Source organism: Nipponia nippon, unplaced genomic scaffold (assembly GCF_047370975.1).
Source record: "Nipponia nippon isolate SJK-2023a ecotype South Korea unplaced genomic scaffold, ASM4737097v1 scaffold_1, whole genome shotgun sequence".
In the NCBI taxonomy this organism is placed as follows: domain Eukaryota; kingdom Metazoa; phylum Chordata; class Aves; order Pelecaniformes; family Threskiornithidae; genus Nipponia; species Nipponia nippon.
In genome coordinates this window covers 49,957,523-49,973,950 of record NW_028262290.1, presented here as the reverse complement: position 1 = coordinate 49,973,950, position 16,428 = coordinate 49,957,523, and the positions used below count along the sequence as shown (strand labels likewise).

The window sequence follows — 16,428 nt, the reverse complement described above, 5'->3', positions numbered from 1 at the left end:
ATTTTAAAATCATATTAAGGCAGAAGTATTTCCAACGCATAAAAAGGTCATGCTAGTCTACTATTTAACCAAATGTGACTATTGTAGAGTGATGATACCACTGCAAACCAACTTAGAGAAGCACACATCCCTGCAGGTCAAAGCTAAATAAAGTCCTAGGGGATGCTGAAGAGTGATGTTCCCTTACATGGATGGTGATCTCTTGTAGTGGGGCACAACTGGCTGTGGTGACAGCCACTCCTAAGGATTTACTTTAGGGTGGGTCATAAACCTCAAGTCGAACGCATCTCCTTCCAGAATTAAGTATCTTGCTGAAAGACTCTGATTTTGAAAAAAGCAGAGTGAAGTGCAAGCGAGAAGCCATCAGGCCCCAAAAAACGCTCAGGATCATTTCCACCGTAGTCAATGACAAACTCTTCCATAGGTCTCGTTCTGTGGGAGCAGGAGCAGACCTACCATATCTTGCTTTCCTACTAATGTCCAATGGCATGGCAACATCCTTTACTGTCTAGTGGTATCTTTATTTTAGCTTCCCTTCTTTCCCCTAATCTTTTCAGGAGTCTCAGTGTCATCTCTCTGATACCCTCTTTGAGTGATGAGTTTTCCTAGAACTGGTTCTGAGTGTTTGCCACACTTCATTAATAGAAAGTGTTTCAAAGAAAAAATCCTCCTGAGGTGGCTGGTGCTATGCTCGTATTATGCTCACCTTGGCAGCAGAATCAGGCTGGCTAAGGAAAATCAAGCCATTTGTGCAAAGGACCCTTAAGCATAAAACAAATCACAGTTTCTTATTTAAATAACACAGTACCATGCAAAATTCACAAATTAAGAGCTTCTAAGCAGTGTCTTTAAATACAAAAATGCAAACCTTTTTGCTTAAAAATCCACCAGTGCTATGTGTATTGCTCTTTACCTCTTTAAGCCACGCAAAAGGTTTAATCAAAGTGTCCCTTTAACAAATACAGCATTTGAAGGGGAAAAAAATAAAAATAAACAAAAACCACCAAACCCAGAACAAATGCCTAGACAAAAAAAACCCACACAAGTTTTGATCCTTCTCATTGAATCTATTTAGCATGGTATTTACCCATCTGAGCAGAGGGATGCAGGGGTCTAAACACCACACCTCTGTTGCCCTTCCCCAGGAGAGTTAGTCCTTGCTGTGGGAAGGAGCTCTTATCTGTGATTTGACATTGTCCCTTGCAGGTCCCTAACCATGCTCATGCCCTTGAACCGTGATGCTGTCACCATGTTGGGGCACAGCTAAGGACAAATATCAGCTGTTTTACCAGACTCCACAGGCAGCCACTGCTGTGATGCTGCAACAGGTATGTGACGGGGAGTGTGTCTGCCGGGAGGGCTCCCGCGTCGGGAGCAGGGCTGTCGCTGGGTCACCCAAGGAAGCCCTGTCCTGCACCTGTGTGTGCTACATGCTGTGCCTGGGTGGAATAAGGGAGAGATCATGGCCCAACTGCAAATGCATGAAGGAGTCATGAATCTCATGCTCAATGCAGGGAGCTTGCACCACACTAACAGGGTTTAAGACAAGAAAAGTGTGAAACTAGGAAAATGACTATGGCAGGACATGCTGGGACTATACAGTGCTGCGAGTTGGGATAGTAGAATTGACCTTGGATCACAGTGCATAGATTTGAGGGTAGCAGTGGTTTATTATCTCATTAGAAACATCTAATTCCCTGTAATAAAGATTGCATGTAGAGTATGTCAAAGAACAGACAAGGCTATTACAGCCCACAGTCAGGACTAATGCTTTTTTCCCCCCTCTTATTGCTAAATAGGCAGGAGTAGCTTTTCAGTTTCAAAATAAAAAATATATAATTACAGTAATAATACCATGCTCCTGACTGCTCTGCAGCTGCATATTGTAAAACTCAAAGCCACTGATCAGAAACAAAAGCAGTAAGTCAGTAACAGCTTTACAGAAATGTTCTGCTGGGGTGATTATGTCTGTCAAAATACTTCTATAAGGGAAAGACTCATTATCGAACATATTTCGTGTCCCTTTCCCCCTAAAAAAACCCTGCAAATGCTTGCATCTTTGCCTAACAACAGATAAAGAAACGTTTGCCGGAGGTGTAATTAAGACTATATGAATACTGTAACAAGCATGGGTCCTGTTCAAATAGGCATCAGTCACAACAAAAAGCCAGAAGCAGTCATATTTTTATCATCCATTATTAAAAAATATTTCTCAATCAGTATTTCAATACAGTTAAAAGTTAAAAACCCTCTACATTACTAATAAATTAAAAAACCCATATCTCCAACCATCTTGTAAGAAAGTAGGTAAGTAATTTAAACCTTTAGTTTACATAAATTAGCACAGAAATGTGTATTTGAACAAGTGCACTGAAAACAGATATGCCTTCTTTTCTTCTGATATCTCTTATTTGAGTTATTAAGTAACAGGAAAGCCTTCATATTCTTTGCATGACCTTGAGAGTCTGCTAACACTAAATGGTCAACAGTCAAACCCCAGGAGAATGTTTCACCAGATAGACAATGACAAGAGGGAGCATGAAGTACAGTCAAATGCTTTTCAGCCTTATTACAGTAGACTTCAGCATTCAGTTTCGGCATATTTACTCTTGGGAAGGGATGAAGGTAATATATTTATAGCACAAATCACATGAATGAAATTTGATGGGTTGATAGAAATTTTTTTTTTAAGCCTATTAAAATATCATTTTTTCAGAGGTAGTTTGCAAGGCAACAGTGATGTACATGAGTGGAAACAATACTCCTTTGCTTGACTGTAGATAAAACTCTTAAATACTGTTGGTGCTGTCCCTGAACCTCGCAGAGAACGCTTAATGGATAAGATGTTCAAATCGGAGCTAACAACAGCCAATTAAGTGTCAGAAGAACAATCTGATAAGTAGGTCTTCATGTCTATGGGCCTTTCCTGATATGTCTTAACTGTCAATCTGAATGTTAAACATCTCTATCTTTATCTCATTATTGACTGATTTATTAAAGGAGAATGCTTTCATCTCTTTTTTTGACTTTGGGGTTGCTCCAGAAAGAAGGAAAGGAAAATACTAGGAACAACTCTTAATTTGGAATAATAGATGGGGAATCCTAATTATAGCAAAGTCCTAATCTTCCAACTGAGCAGGCGTATGGTTTGGTGACACCACTACCATGCAGCTGCCCACACCATACCTGTCAAGAAATGGTAGATGCTCAGTCTAGAGGAGATCTGTTTCTTTAATAGGTGGAAGGATATCTGTGGACGTGCTAGCAGGCTGCTCTCTGCTTTCAGTGCTTCTTGCTAGTCATACAGAAGACAACACCTCGCTGGATGGATCTCTTCCTTTCTTGTCCTCACCCCTGTCGATATCAATCACATGAACTATGCCAGGCTTCAGGATCAGGTCATCGGTCTCTACGTGGCTCCTGTTATCATCCACCTCGATGTACTTCCCTTTGGACGGCTGGGTAGCCTTACTGAAGACATCTTTAAAACGGCGCTTGAGTTCAGTGTCTGGGCAATAGACGTACTCATAAAGAGCACCAGCAAGGACTGCTCCTATTATTGGTCCCACCCAATATACCTGAAAAAAGAGGTGGAAAAAAGACAAGCATTAAGCTCTAGAGCAAATAAAGAAGCCAGGGCCTCAGAGAAAAGCATGTCACTAGAGACTTTGCCCAGAAAAGTTTCGGCAAAATGCCCTGGCCCAAACCAGCTCTCCATAAATGCATGGTCACATAATTCCCTGGCTTTCATGAACTGGGATGAAATCTGCCATCTTACCAGTTTATGAGGCAGGGAAGTGTAGCTACCATAGATTTCACAGATGATGACCTGGAGCTCAGCAATTAAGTGACTGCTCTAAAATCAAAAGGCAGTCTCTTAGGCAGTTAATGGCATTAGTCCTAGGTCATTTTCTTTTTTCTTTCTGCCTCCCCCTAGTCTCTTCTCACATATATTTCACCCCCTTCAGAAATACTCCCTAGTGACCTTGAATCCAGTCATCTAAACCACCTCGCAACCATGGGTGCAGCTCTTCCCTAAAAACTCCTCTCATGCCAGCGTTTAGAGAATCACCAGGCAGTGGACACCACGGAGCAGAGGAGAAGAGGGACCTATGCTGACATGTCCGTGAGGTACAGTTACTACTTCCCTGATGCCTGAAAAAGATTTCAGTCTACGTGTCTGGTTACCAACACTCTGGGACAGACTGGCTGAGCGGCAGTGAAGCTATGGACACCTCCCATGGACAGGCACAGAGGCATCCTCTCTGGCTGGCCCTACCTTCTCCTGTTAATAGAGAGCGGCTTTCCCCCCCTCTTTATGTGAGATTTAACTTACTGTCTTTAAACTTTGTCCAATAAGACAAAAGTACAGGTACTTCATCATCCTTATTTGGATCAACCATATCTATAACATTTCTTGAGACAAAAAAGGCCACAGATCCTGATGGAGTCATGTATGACTTGTCAAATACAGCTCTGTAGTCACCTACAACATATAGCTGCTCTGGCATAGCTTTGCTTTTAAACTAGCAGGGGTAAGATGATGGAGAAGCAGGCCCACATCTTCAAACAGAAATAGTTTTGTCAAGTTTTATTAATCCATCTCTTTCCAAGAGGCCTCCTCTAAATTTTCATTGCTCATTGCCAGCTGTAGACAACATATGTGGATGGTCTGCAAGATGACACACAAAATGAATGCCAATGTAGAAAAAGTGTTTTTCTTTCTGCATTTTCACCCAAGGCAACAATGAACTTTTAAGGAAACAAACCTTTCCTAGTGTATACACAAACAGTTCTACTTCAGTATTTCAGACTCAGATTTCCAAAATAATCCAAATTTGGCTTCTGATCCTGCAGAATCAAACAGGCAGCCAGCTACCTGATTAACTAATTTGAATAAGCAAATACAACCGACATACACAACTTTGTAGGGTATGTATCTATTTCAGCATGACATGCAGCAGTTGTGTAACATTAGTAGGTGCAGAAGCCCACGGGCTTCTGTCAATGGCATGCCAATGTCACTGCTCTAGAGGAGGAGAAAAGGCCAACTTTCCAAGTGACCAGGACAGTAGCTAAGCTTCGCCTACAAGTTTCTCCATGGTACATTTGTTTATTGTTTATAGCTTTAGTTATAAATTACAGGCTCCCTCAGAGTATGGATAATCAATCCTGTGAAAAACTACAGCAGTTTTTCATATGAACAAGCCATTCACTGATAACTGGGTAAATCTGCCTCAATAGGATAACTCTTGGGAACAAAGTTACACATAGTATCGTGTTTGCAGAATTGGAGCCTTAGGGCCTGAAGACAATGCTATTTCTGTTATTAGCTGCAGTGGGAGCAATGTGGGCTTCATACTTTAAAAATCAAGAAAATCCTTATATGCGCTGTAATATGCAGCTCTTACAGTTAGCATTGAAAGTGTCCCTATAAGTGCTTTCCCTGTCTTTAATTAGGTGAGGCTGAGCTGCAGTCCATCTCTCCCTTATAAAATGTGAACTGTTTTTTAATAAGTTTAATAGTGAGATGCTATAGAAAATGACTGCATCATTCACAATCTGTTTATCAAATTGTTTCGTACGCAAATACTCCTAGTTAAGCTGACGCTTTCAAACTGAAGCAGGTAACATCTGGTCTGGTCTGCAAAGAGCAGACGGCAACCCCTTCATCTCTCACTGCGGGCATTTGCTGAGGCAGGTTCTCCCCCGGGAACCAGATCACAGAGGGTCCCTGCTCTCATTTTATATGTCTGCCCCAGTTTGCTGCAGAACCAGGTGAAATGTGAAGCTGACAGAATTACTTCCATAACTTCTCACCAGCATGATGGGGGGGTTTGCAATCTGCCTCCGAGGATTTTTCTTTCTAGCGGTTCAATTCTTTCAGTCTTGCTGGATTGCTTTTTTTGTTTTGAACTTTTTGTATGATTTCCTTTCTACCCCAGCTACTACCTCCACAAAACGGCCCCTGAATAGCAAGATGCTGTTCCAACGTGCTGCATACTGCACCGCAGTCCTAGGTGAGGAGCATAATTATACCAAAGCTTGTGGCAGGTCAGCGCCTGTCTTCCTCAGTGATGGTCTCTATGGGACGTACTGGGATGGATAACTAAAAGCAAATGATGTATGGAAAATCCTGATAGCTGTTTGTCGCTGTGGTGAAGGAAGCATGAAAGCTGAGTTACCCATTGGTTTTCCCATTTCCCCATGATCACAGCAGGTCCAAATGATCGAGCAGGGTTCATACTGGCACCGGTGTAATTGATCTAAAGCAGAAACAAAATGCTACCTGTTATTAAAGGTTGTTATTCCATTTCTACTAGTCCTTGTATTATGGGACACCCTGGTTTTGTATGGCTTTTAATCTCGACAGCTGGTATTGTTACTCTCCCGAGTCTTATCACAAAATTAACAAAGTCATCACATAAACAGGCAGAAAAGATCTGGTGCAACACCCTACCCAAGGGGACCCTCCTGCTACTCCAAAGGGTTTTGGCGTGGATCCATAAAGAATATAGCAGCTATATAGCTGTAGCAGCTATAAAGGCCACAGAAGTTTCCATTTACTTCCGAAGTAGTCATAAAGGGACAAGGGGTCTATTTTTTTAAAGAGAAGCCATTAACTTACAGCAAATAAATGTCCAATTGCAACAGAAAATCCAATTGCTAAAGCTACTGAACCAGTGACATCACTTCGTTTTGAATCACAGCTGGCAAAAATAGTAAAAACCAGCTGGAATGTAATTATCAACTCCACCAGGAGTCCATGGCCAGCGGAAAGATCCCCGTGTACCTGGAAGAAGGGAAAGAAACACCGGAGATGAAACAAAGGTGATTCTGTAAATCGGAAAGACACCACATACATTAATTGTATTTCAATGAAAGGTATTTCTAAATGGTACACATTGAAAGACAAAAATGAAATTTAGAGGTACAGGTTTCCCCCACCCTTTTCTCCCGCCCCCCCCTTTTTTTTTTTTTTTTTATTTTGAAAGCCATGGAAAATTACTGCTGGACTGAGAACAGAAGGCTTAACAGTAACATCCAACAAGAACTTCAAAGTTAGACTGCAGAAGTATGATTTATTTTTACACAGGGATTTGCAAATGCTGCACTTCCCCTTCACCATTTTTTTCTTGGGAGCACTGTAATTTACTATTCAATTATAAATTCATTAATTAGCCCTGACTTAATTAATTTAAATTTCAATTAAAAATTAAGCAGTGTGTGGCTCAAGTGCATTTTTAATAAGTCCTGCAACAGGGCTAACTGATGGCATTCCTTATTAGTTTAGAACAAAGCTGAAATCTAAGCCACAATCTATTTCAAAAGTATGTCATTTTAAATTGATGTTTTTTCAATCCCCATCATAATGGCATAGAATTAATTTCCCCCTCCCCAACCCATATAAAAATGGCATTTCACGCATATATTATTTAAATTTTGTATGTAAATTAACATTACCTGCTGTCATCAGATTTGGGGAAGTTCTAGGAAAGAAAACTTGTATAAAAAGAACAGCTATAGATATTACGCTGCATAAACCCATCCAAAAGAGAGCTTTAAGCCCTGTCTAGATGTTGTAAATAAAGCAGCAAGCTCTTAAAATCTCTACTTGAGGTCTCTTTATTCTGAGTGACACTGATTGTATTTTCTTAGGCTCTAAGCTAGTCTAGTTCAAGAGCTGGAGGAGAAGCGATTACCGCAGTGACTCCCAGGCCTCCCACCACGCTTGGCGGTGTGACTAGGTAAAGGATGCCTGCGCCCACGATGGCTCCCAGGCACTGGGCAAGAATGTAGAAGACGGACTTGGCGAGGCTGATCTTCCTCGTGCAGACCATTGCCACGGTCACAGCAGGGTTAATGTGGCCTCCACTGATGTGTCCAAAGCACTGCACCATGGTTGCAATGCTGAGTCCAAAGCAGAGAGAGATAAGGACCATGTCTACAGGCAGGGGCTTCTCTGCTCCACCCCAGTTGATTGTGGAGCCGAGGCTGAGGAGGACAAAAATGAGCATGGCCAAAAATTCTGCCGAAACGGCCTTCCAGAAGGGCTGAGTCCAGACTCCTTTAAATGCCACCATGATGCTCTCACACTTACACAGACGTCCACACTTACTGAAAAGGAAAACAAAGCTTCATCAGAAGTCACAAAATAAGCCTTATACTCTCCTGTTAGGGGGTTGCTATCCAGCAGACTTTGGAGAAAAGGCAGCAATGCTGAGTATCCTTGGTCTGGGACAACCACAGACTGCACTCTCGGCGCAGACTGCCCTTAAAACATGACCAGTGTTTGCATGTCTGCAGGACACAGGGTAATTAATCACCCCTTGCGATAAGTCTGTCTGTATAGCTTCAGTTCACAAAAAGCAACCTCTGTATCTTTTGAAGTAAGTGAGTATGAAAATAAGTGTATTCTTCTACACTAGCTGACGTTTGCCTGACTTAGAGTCTCTACAGCCCTACTGCTTCCAGTGGCCTGTTGACCATCATGCTCATTAAATCAGTGGGTATCCTCTTTTTCTAAGCAGATCTGTACTTTTCACAAAGCAGGTACAATAATTCAATAAAAAGCAGTATTTTAGTCAAACCCTAATGGTTTTGATAACAGTGTAGTGTTGGGAGGTTGCCCTGGGAGCTATAAGAGAAAGTCTATTTGTTTGAACACTCACGCAGACCAATATTTCAATTTATATTTATGCAAAGAGCAGTTTCTTCACTGTGGATGTAGGGTAAAAATTGAATTCAGCCAGGAGAATAGATGCAATCCTAAATTCTGACCTTTAAATCAATCATGCAATCAATAAAGTGCTTTCTTTTGGGCTAAGGGTGCCAAGTAAGCTGTGGAATAGAGCAATATTTTCTGTATGTTTTGTGTGTAAAACTCTGTGTCGCAAAGAAAGAAGTGTCTTGATTTTCCTCTCTGTCTGGAGATATTATTTATTAGTCTACACTGCCTTTCTGATGAGTTACAATTTTGCTAGATGTTCAGATACCTATGAAAGTGGGTCACCAAAGAAAAGTTATTTGTGGTATTAATAAATTAGGAGAATAAGCCAAAAGGGAAGCATTTTAATGAGTTTCTAAGGAATGCTAACAAGATTCTTCTCTAAAAACAAAAGCAAAAAACCTCCAACCCCTCCAAAAAGTAGAAAACAAAAGAAAGAATATTCAGCTGCTACATTTGGGAACAGAATTTCAAGTGGAAGATGGATGAATTTATTCTCAGTTATCTAAGGTAACTGAGCTACAATGCATATTTAATACCACTTACATCAGAAAGAAGCATAAAAGGCATGTCTGCCCTTTTCAAGTTATTGCAAGAGGAATGGCCCATGAATTTCTTAACAGTTGCAGTGAGTTATGGAAAGGCAATTTAATCCTGCAACTGGAGCAAATAATTTGTTTCCCTGTCTCATTTCTTATGCTAATTTACTGTGTATTTTGGATAGGTCATTTGAACTCTGTCTCAGTTCTCTAGAACCTCAGATAAGAACAAGAATTACATTATCTCCTGCAAATGGCTGTTGTAAAGTGCTCGTGAAGTGATCTGAGAGACTTGAGCAGGACTTGCTCTGCTAGAGAAAAATGGAAGCCAGAACTTCAAAAGAGAATAAAGTCATCTCCAAAGTCTTCTGGTTTTGGGTCAAACTCAAGACAAACGGAAAGATGTTTTTGTAAGATCTCATATTAACAGTCAGTTAATGACCAACTATCTAGACTAGGCTTTTTGTTCAAAATGTCTCCTAAATCATTGTCTTCCCCAATGCTGAAGCTCACAGGTATTTGGTCGTCCTTACCTTTGAACCCTATGCCCAGATTCTCACTGAAATCTAAAGGTTTACCTCCGACACCCTTTCTGCTTCCTCACTAATAATATATTTTAGTGGACTAAGTAAGATCCAGGTGCTATATCCATACTGAGAAAAGCTCATTTTGCCAGGGCATGTCCCAGGTGAACATTTCATATATCCTGAAGCCTATGGAAAAGAAACCTGGATGCACAGACAAGGGAAGCAGCACTCATCCACCCTTTCACCCCCAGCTCAGTTGGGATGCAACCTGGATTTCCCTGAGCTTTCGCTTGCTAAGCAAAATGCAAGCCCTAGTGTTATATTCCAGACTTCTGCAAAATTTCCAACCACCAAGGGCACTATGGAGGGAAGGTAGGTTTTTGGAGCATGGGAGAGAGCGGTATGGTGACTCCTGACTTCTTTGTTCGAGTGTGCCTGACCATCTCTTTCTGTACACAGAGAATAGTGAGATCTGCAAATTAATTACATTCCTTCATCCTGTAGAAGTGGACAGAAAAGGGTGTTCGTACTTGGTATCAAAATCATGCAATTAGCTTCCCTCTAGCTGTGGAACATCTTGGAAGAACACATTAAGAGTGCGTGCACGTGCACGCACATGTGCAAGAGAGAGACAGGGAGGATCCAGAAGATCACACCTTCTGCTGAACTGCTGATGGACCTGTCTAGAAGGAGGCTACCACTTATGAAGGGCAGGTCTTATACTGCTTCTCCAGCTGAGACCACGTCCAAACAATTCAGTCAATATTATTTATAACCCTGAAAATGCAAAAATGCTGCATCCAAGCCAAGATCATAACTCAAACACAGAAGCTTGCTCATCAACATAAAGAAAATGTCTGTTCTTCTAAAACAGCATGCTACATGGAAAAAAAATCAAAATGGTAGAACTACACTGTCAGCCATACTTTGATAGTTAATGATCTAAACATCTATTTTTAATGCACATGTTTTTCTGAAGCGGTCTGTTTTCCTGTGATTTCAACACCCAGCAAAATGCCCAGCTGTCACAGCCAAATTTTTCTTTCAAACTGCACACCTTTCTTCCCCACAGGAAAAAAACCTACAAGTGTTATTAAAAGCTTAATACTGAGCCCTGAGTCCAGGTTTTCACTTAAATTCAAAGGCTATCAGCAACTTAGAAATCAACACCATCTCCAACATCCACTATTTTTTCAGCATGCAGTTAATTTAAAGGCTTGAGATGAGACAGAGTGAGAGTGATGGCCGTGCCAAGTCTGAAACCAAAATGGGACTTTGCAGCAGCTAGGATTTGCCATCAAAGTTGCAAAACAATTTTTTGGAGTAGTTGTTGTTCATAGAATCATAGAATTGTTTAGGTTGGAAAAGACCTTTAAGATCATCAAGTCCAACCATTAACCTACCACTGCCAAGTCCACCACTAAACCATGTCCCTAAGCACCACTGCCTTAGATAAATACAAAATACAACAGGAAAACAGAAAGACACTTTGATGTTCTGGTCACACATTAATTTCACGTGTGGCCACACTTGAAAGTGTCCGGTCTGGACTACAAGATTACACAGCGGACTGTGCCTAGCAGGATGCAAGGTGGGTTTTTACAGGTCACGTTGCCATCAGGGCTGCAGGCACAATTATGGCTTCAAAGCCGTAACAATATAAATAGTAACAAAGGCTTCAGTACAAAAGTCAAATGGTATTTTTAAAATTCTTCCTTTTCTAACTAATATCATTTTGAGGAGCAGAGCAAACAGCCTGGACGTGGGCTTGCAGCCAGCCACTCCACATGACGCTACCGTCGAACAGAAGTTTTGTGCGTGCGGCAGCTATTTACAGTGGCATCTCCGCGGCAAACTCAGATCCTCCCCGACCTGTGCTGGCACAGCTGGCTGTAGCTCAAATGGACATTAGGCACCTACTTGCCAACTTGGGGGGAGGAGGGGGGCAGGCTACTGCTGCAAAACAAATGCACTATCGCAGTGCTTGCTTATAACCATTTCGCCCCATTTTCCAATATGATGTTGAGTGAGCGACTGACACGGATATCTACAGGCGGTGGGAAGGGGAGGCTTGGGACCCCAGCACCGCAGCTTTATGGCTGTGCAGGAGCTGGGCTTTCTGCACAGACTTCTCCGTGCTGCAGGACCACCAGTGCCAACCAAAACAAAGTTTTAGGATGTGGAAAAGGAGAGGGGTTTGCAACCCTCTGCCCCCTTCGCATCTCTGGCGTTAAAACCCAAGGACGACCGCAAGGCTCCGGCAGCGCCCTCGGGGAGGGGGAGCCCGGTGCCCCGGGAGCCACCATCCCTCGGTGCAAAACGCCGGGGAGAGGCAGCTCGCAGCACCCCCGAGCCCCCCGCCGGCGCAGCGAGGGCCACCCGGCTGCGCACTCCTCCCGCGACCGGACAACGCGGGGGGATCCCCGCGGGCGCGGAGAAGGGGCGCCCCTCCCGCAGCCGCGCACCCCCCTCCCCTCGTTCCCAACCTTTCCTATAAAGTCACCTTCGGTTTGGGTGGGCCGCCCCCTCCCCCCCCCCCCCCGCGCCCCGCGGAGGGCCGCGCACTCACCCGCGGCGCGGAGCGGCCGCTCCGTCGCTCATGCCTCCCCGGCGGGCGCGGAGGCGCGGCAGCGCGGGCGCGGGTGGGCAGCGCGGGCGCGGGTGGGCAGCGCTGGCCGGGGTGGGCTCGGGGAGCGGGGCGGGGGGGTGGCACGGCTGCCAAGCATGCGGCTGGCCAGCGCCGCGGTCCCCTACCTGCTGCTCCGTGCGGGCGAAGGGTACTTGAGAAACTGCCGCCCCGGCACCGGGCGCGGGTCATTTGCGATCATGTGAATATGCAGATTAATTCAGGGGGTTCGCGGAGGCTTCTTAAAAGAAGAAGCCAGGGCCGAAGCGAGCCCACTGTGCTGCTGCAGCGGGGGCTGCGCAGCATCGGGAAGGGCTCAAAGGTTTCTCAGTTTCTTCTGTGCCGCACAGCCTATCGAAGGAAATAAAGTCTAAGCTGCTCTGCCGTCAAGGAGCTTTATCCACCTAAAATACCTATTGGTACATTACCAAAACTCTGCTGGTTACTCAAAGTGTTTAATTTTTTGGAAGTTGCTGAATTCAACAAAGTTTTGCCTAGTGTGGAAAGCCAACGGAGGCCAGTGAAAAGAACTGTTGAAATTAGACCATGATGCTATTGAGGAAATTCAGATGGTCCTCACCTTGAGAAGAACCCATTGAATCTACAGTATGAAAACAATCCATTGAAAAAACCAGCCCTTTACATAATAAGAAAAAAATCAAAGTCACCTAAGTTGCCAGGCACAATTATTTTGTTAGAGAATGCACAGAAGCTGTTGCTTGAAGAAGACAGGGGTGAAAATGGAACAAAGTATCTAGAAAACCCTCTCTTTCCAGTGGCTTAGACCTTTGCATTCAGTAAAAGAATCTGTGCATAAGTTATATAGAAAACATTTTAAGGGACACGTTCAAGTGTTAAATGAGGTTAAAATAGCATGCACAGAGAAACTACATCTACTGCAATGCATCCATGCAGCAACAAAGAAAGAATCAAAGTTTGGCATGATGATCAGCCAGCCTGTATGGGACACGCTGCACCAGACAACCCTTCCGACTATCAGAAAACAGCGCAAGATCTGAAGAACTACTTTGGGCATGGAAACCACGGACAGAAAGTCCTCTCTTTGCTTCTGCTAGGAGATCGTAGGTAATAATTTACACCACTGAAAGGCAAGTATAATGTATGACACTGTCAGTTCAGGATGCCCTGGACACATTTGTACATGCAGCAATAAAAAAAGTCATGCCTGTGTGTTAAATACTTACCAATAACAGCTTATGGTAAATGCAGGTGATCATAAAGTACAAATGTAGGTGTTTCTCTCACGTTTGCTTGCTCTTCCCCTAAAGCCATGTCATAAAGGATACCAAGGGACATTCACAATTTGATGGCAAAAGAAAAACAGCTGGCTGGATGATTGTCTTTCTTGTTTTCAAGCTTTACTTCATTTGCTTATGTCTTGAGCTTACTCAAGAGGGGGTACAGTCATCATTACACAGCTCTGCTCTTTCATTTGGTGCGTTTGGTTTTTCAATCTATGTCCTTTGCAGTCTGCTACAGTGATTCCAGAAACTTCAAGTCCTAACGCTATCTTATTGACACATAAACCCATTGTATGCTTCGTATACTCACAGACCAACTTTTTATGTCAAGGCTGCAGGAGGAGTTCCTCACAGTGAAAGGATTTCACTTTGGATGTTCCTCTGCATAAGATTTTTTTACCCCTATTTCCTTTTCCCCCTCTGCCAGGAATTACTGTACAAAAAGCTCCTTTTTAGTGCTCTGTTTCAAACACCTGTGGATTCCCATGATGTAGCTTGAACGTGCCACGTCTTTTCCCACCCGCATTTGGTGAATTCATTATCTGATTATTTCAGACATTTACGCCACGGCTACTTCTGTCATACAAATCCTTTTCTCTGTTGTTCCAACAGCTACAAAAGGCACATGTACAAAACTCAAATTTCTTTCCAATTTTGGAGCTGGCTGTTTGAAATCAGGGCTGAGGTTGCTTTCTTAGCTTTGCCCTGACAACACATTTGTTCTTTGGCACCTTGCAGACTTGGCTCCTGCAGCCCATTTGTTTGTTCACAAACAAAATTCACTTAGCAAAACCAACAATTCGTTTCCTTGCAGATATAGCATATACCTGCTCTTTTTAATCTGCAGAGCAGATCAGTGCCACATAGAGAAGCCAGAACATTAATAACTTCTGTCACTGCTACCATTCTAATTGCAATAGATCTTCTGGAGGATTAGACAAAGGTTGTGGCCGCATAAACAGAGAAAGGCAATGCTTCGGGCACAAACCTGGAGCAAACTGCACTGTGCCAGCTCTGATCAAACACACAGACTTATGCTCTGTTGAAAGCACAGAAGGCAAGGAAGATAGCCCTTGAGATGGCACTGAAACACAGAGGAAAGCTGCCCTAGTTTGTCCAGGGATAAATTTGTTAATGTTGGGAGTTGGGACCACATAGATTCCTTTTTTTTTTTTTTTTTGCTTCTGTATTTTTGTCTTTATAAAACCTGGCTTAGCTCATTTTGGACCTCTGCCCAAGGATGAAATATTTCTCTTGCTGCTGTGCTCAACATGGTTAAGGAAATAACTTCCAAAGAATATATATGAAAAATTTAAAAATGGTGTTAATGTTCAGTCCATGTCTGAGGGGGGGAAAATGCAGTTGAATCTCACTGTGCCTCTGCTTCTCCTTCACTGAACATTAACTCTGAGTTTCTACAGTCATTTTTAGGGCACCATGAATTAAAGATCTCCATAGGAACGCAAGCCATGATGAGAAGATGCTAAAACACGTAAGACACATCCCCATTCTGAACAAGGACTTCCCAGACAGTTGAAGCGTGCTGGATCTGGGCTTTTGGTTTGGTCTGCTATGGAGGAGAGGGCACACTGCCAAAGTAGGAGAGGAATGTGCAAACAGCTAATTCCAGCTCAAACAATATGAGGGAGAGAGGCAGAAAAACTCCCAGCACTAGATTCTGTCATCTCACTGAATAGCAGTGTGGGAAGAGTCCCTTTGCTCCTATGGTGAGTCTCATGGATATCCATCCATCCTGGGCAACTCTGTCAGATCTGCCTCATGGGGTTTGTCAGATAAGACTGAAGCAGAGAAAAGAAAGACCAAAATCCAAAAAAAAAGGACATAATTTAGAAGCACTGTGTGTTTTCTCAGTAGTCCTTTTCCACTTGTACCCAGAGGATCTGGACTGTTCTCCCTTTGCTGCTATTAAGCTCCTCAGCTCGCTTGGCTCCTCTCTCAGCACCACTTCAGGCTCTCAGTTTCCAAAAGAAATGAGGCTTAAATGCATGTGCTCTCTCTGTCCCCCACTCTTTCTCTGGGTGTTCCTGTCCTTTCCAACAGATCTTGAACCCAATGGCCAATTTCAGTGACAACTGATGGAGGATCAGAAATCCTGAGGCTGTTCAGGTTCCTGCCAGCCCCATGAGCATGAGTGGCCAGGGAGGGTTGCAGGTAACCACAGCAGAAGAGGCTCCAGGAGGATTTTCAGAAGTGCTTGAGTGATGGAGGGACTTAGCTGCTGTTTTCAAAGTGGTGCAGACTCCTAGGAGACTAAATTCCTTTGACCTTCCTTGGCTCCTGTTGACAAGAGTGTCTGAAAGCAGGCTGTAAGCCTTTCAGAAACCATTGACGCTTGCAGAAACTCTCAGACTTTCTTTTCTGACTGATTGAAAGTTTCATTCTGTTGTCACTAATAAATCCCCCTCCCCTCATCAATTTATGTTTTATGAGTTTGGGTTCAGCTTTGTCTACTAAAAGGATCTTACATAAAACACCGCTTACTGAAATGTGATCTTTGCACATTTCTGAAGTTTTAATTTTCCTGCAGCGTAATCTTGTTACTTAGGTCATTCATTTTGTCACGCCTCCGTATCAGTCTGGTCCAGGTTTGGCTGCAGGGCTATGTTCTCCTGACATTTAGAGCAAGAATTCCCTGGGAAATCAGTCAAGAGATTTGACATTGCTGCTGGCCAAGTTCCAGTGGGTTTAGTTTTACTCTCCTTCTCTATTTATTGTGGAATCTGTC

General features: G+C 43.2%; 1 protein-coding gene across 2 annotated transcripts; it reads right to left on the bottom strand.

Annotated features, from left to right (window-relative positions):
* Positions 1 to 900: 900 nt before the first annotated feature.
* On the bottom strand, positions 901 to 12,757 carry AQP4 (aquaporin 4). Of its 2 annotated transcripts, none has more exons than XM_009471248.2 (5): positions 12,549 to 12,757; positions 7,704 to 8,118; positions 6,629 to 6,793; positions 6,186 to 6,266; positions 901 to 3,578 (listed from the first exon to the last, which is right to left on the bottom strand). In XM_009471248.2, exons 1-5 carry the CDS (start codon positions 12,620 to 12,622, stop codon positions 3,300 to 3,302), a joined length of 1,014 nt encoding a protein of 337 aa, XP_009469523.1. In that variant the 5' UTR covers positions 12,623 to 12,757; the 3' UTR covers positions 901 to 3,299. The 2 variants fall into 2 exon arrangements, with proteins under 2 accessions (XP_009469523.1, XP_087610678.1); XM_087754552.1 differs by lacking the exon at positions 12,549 to 12,757 and adding an exon at positions 12,364 to 12,490.
* Between the last annotated feature and the right edge of the window lie 3,671 nt (positions 12,758 to 16,428).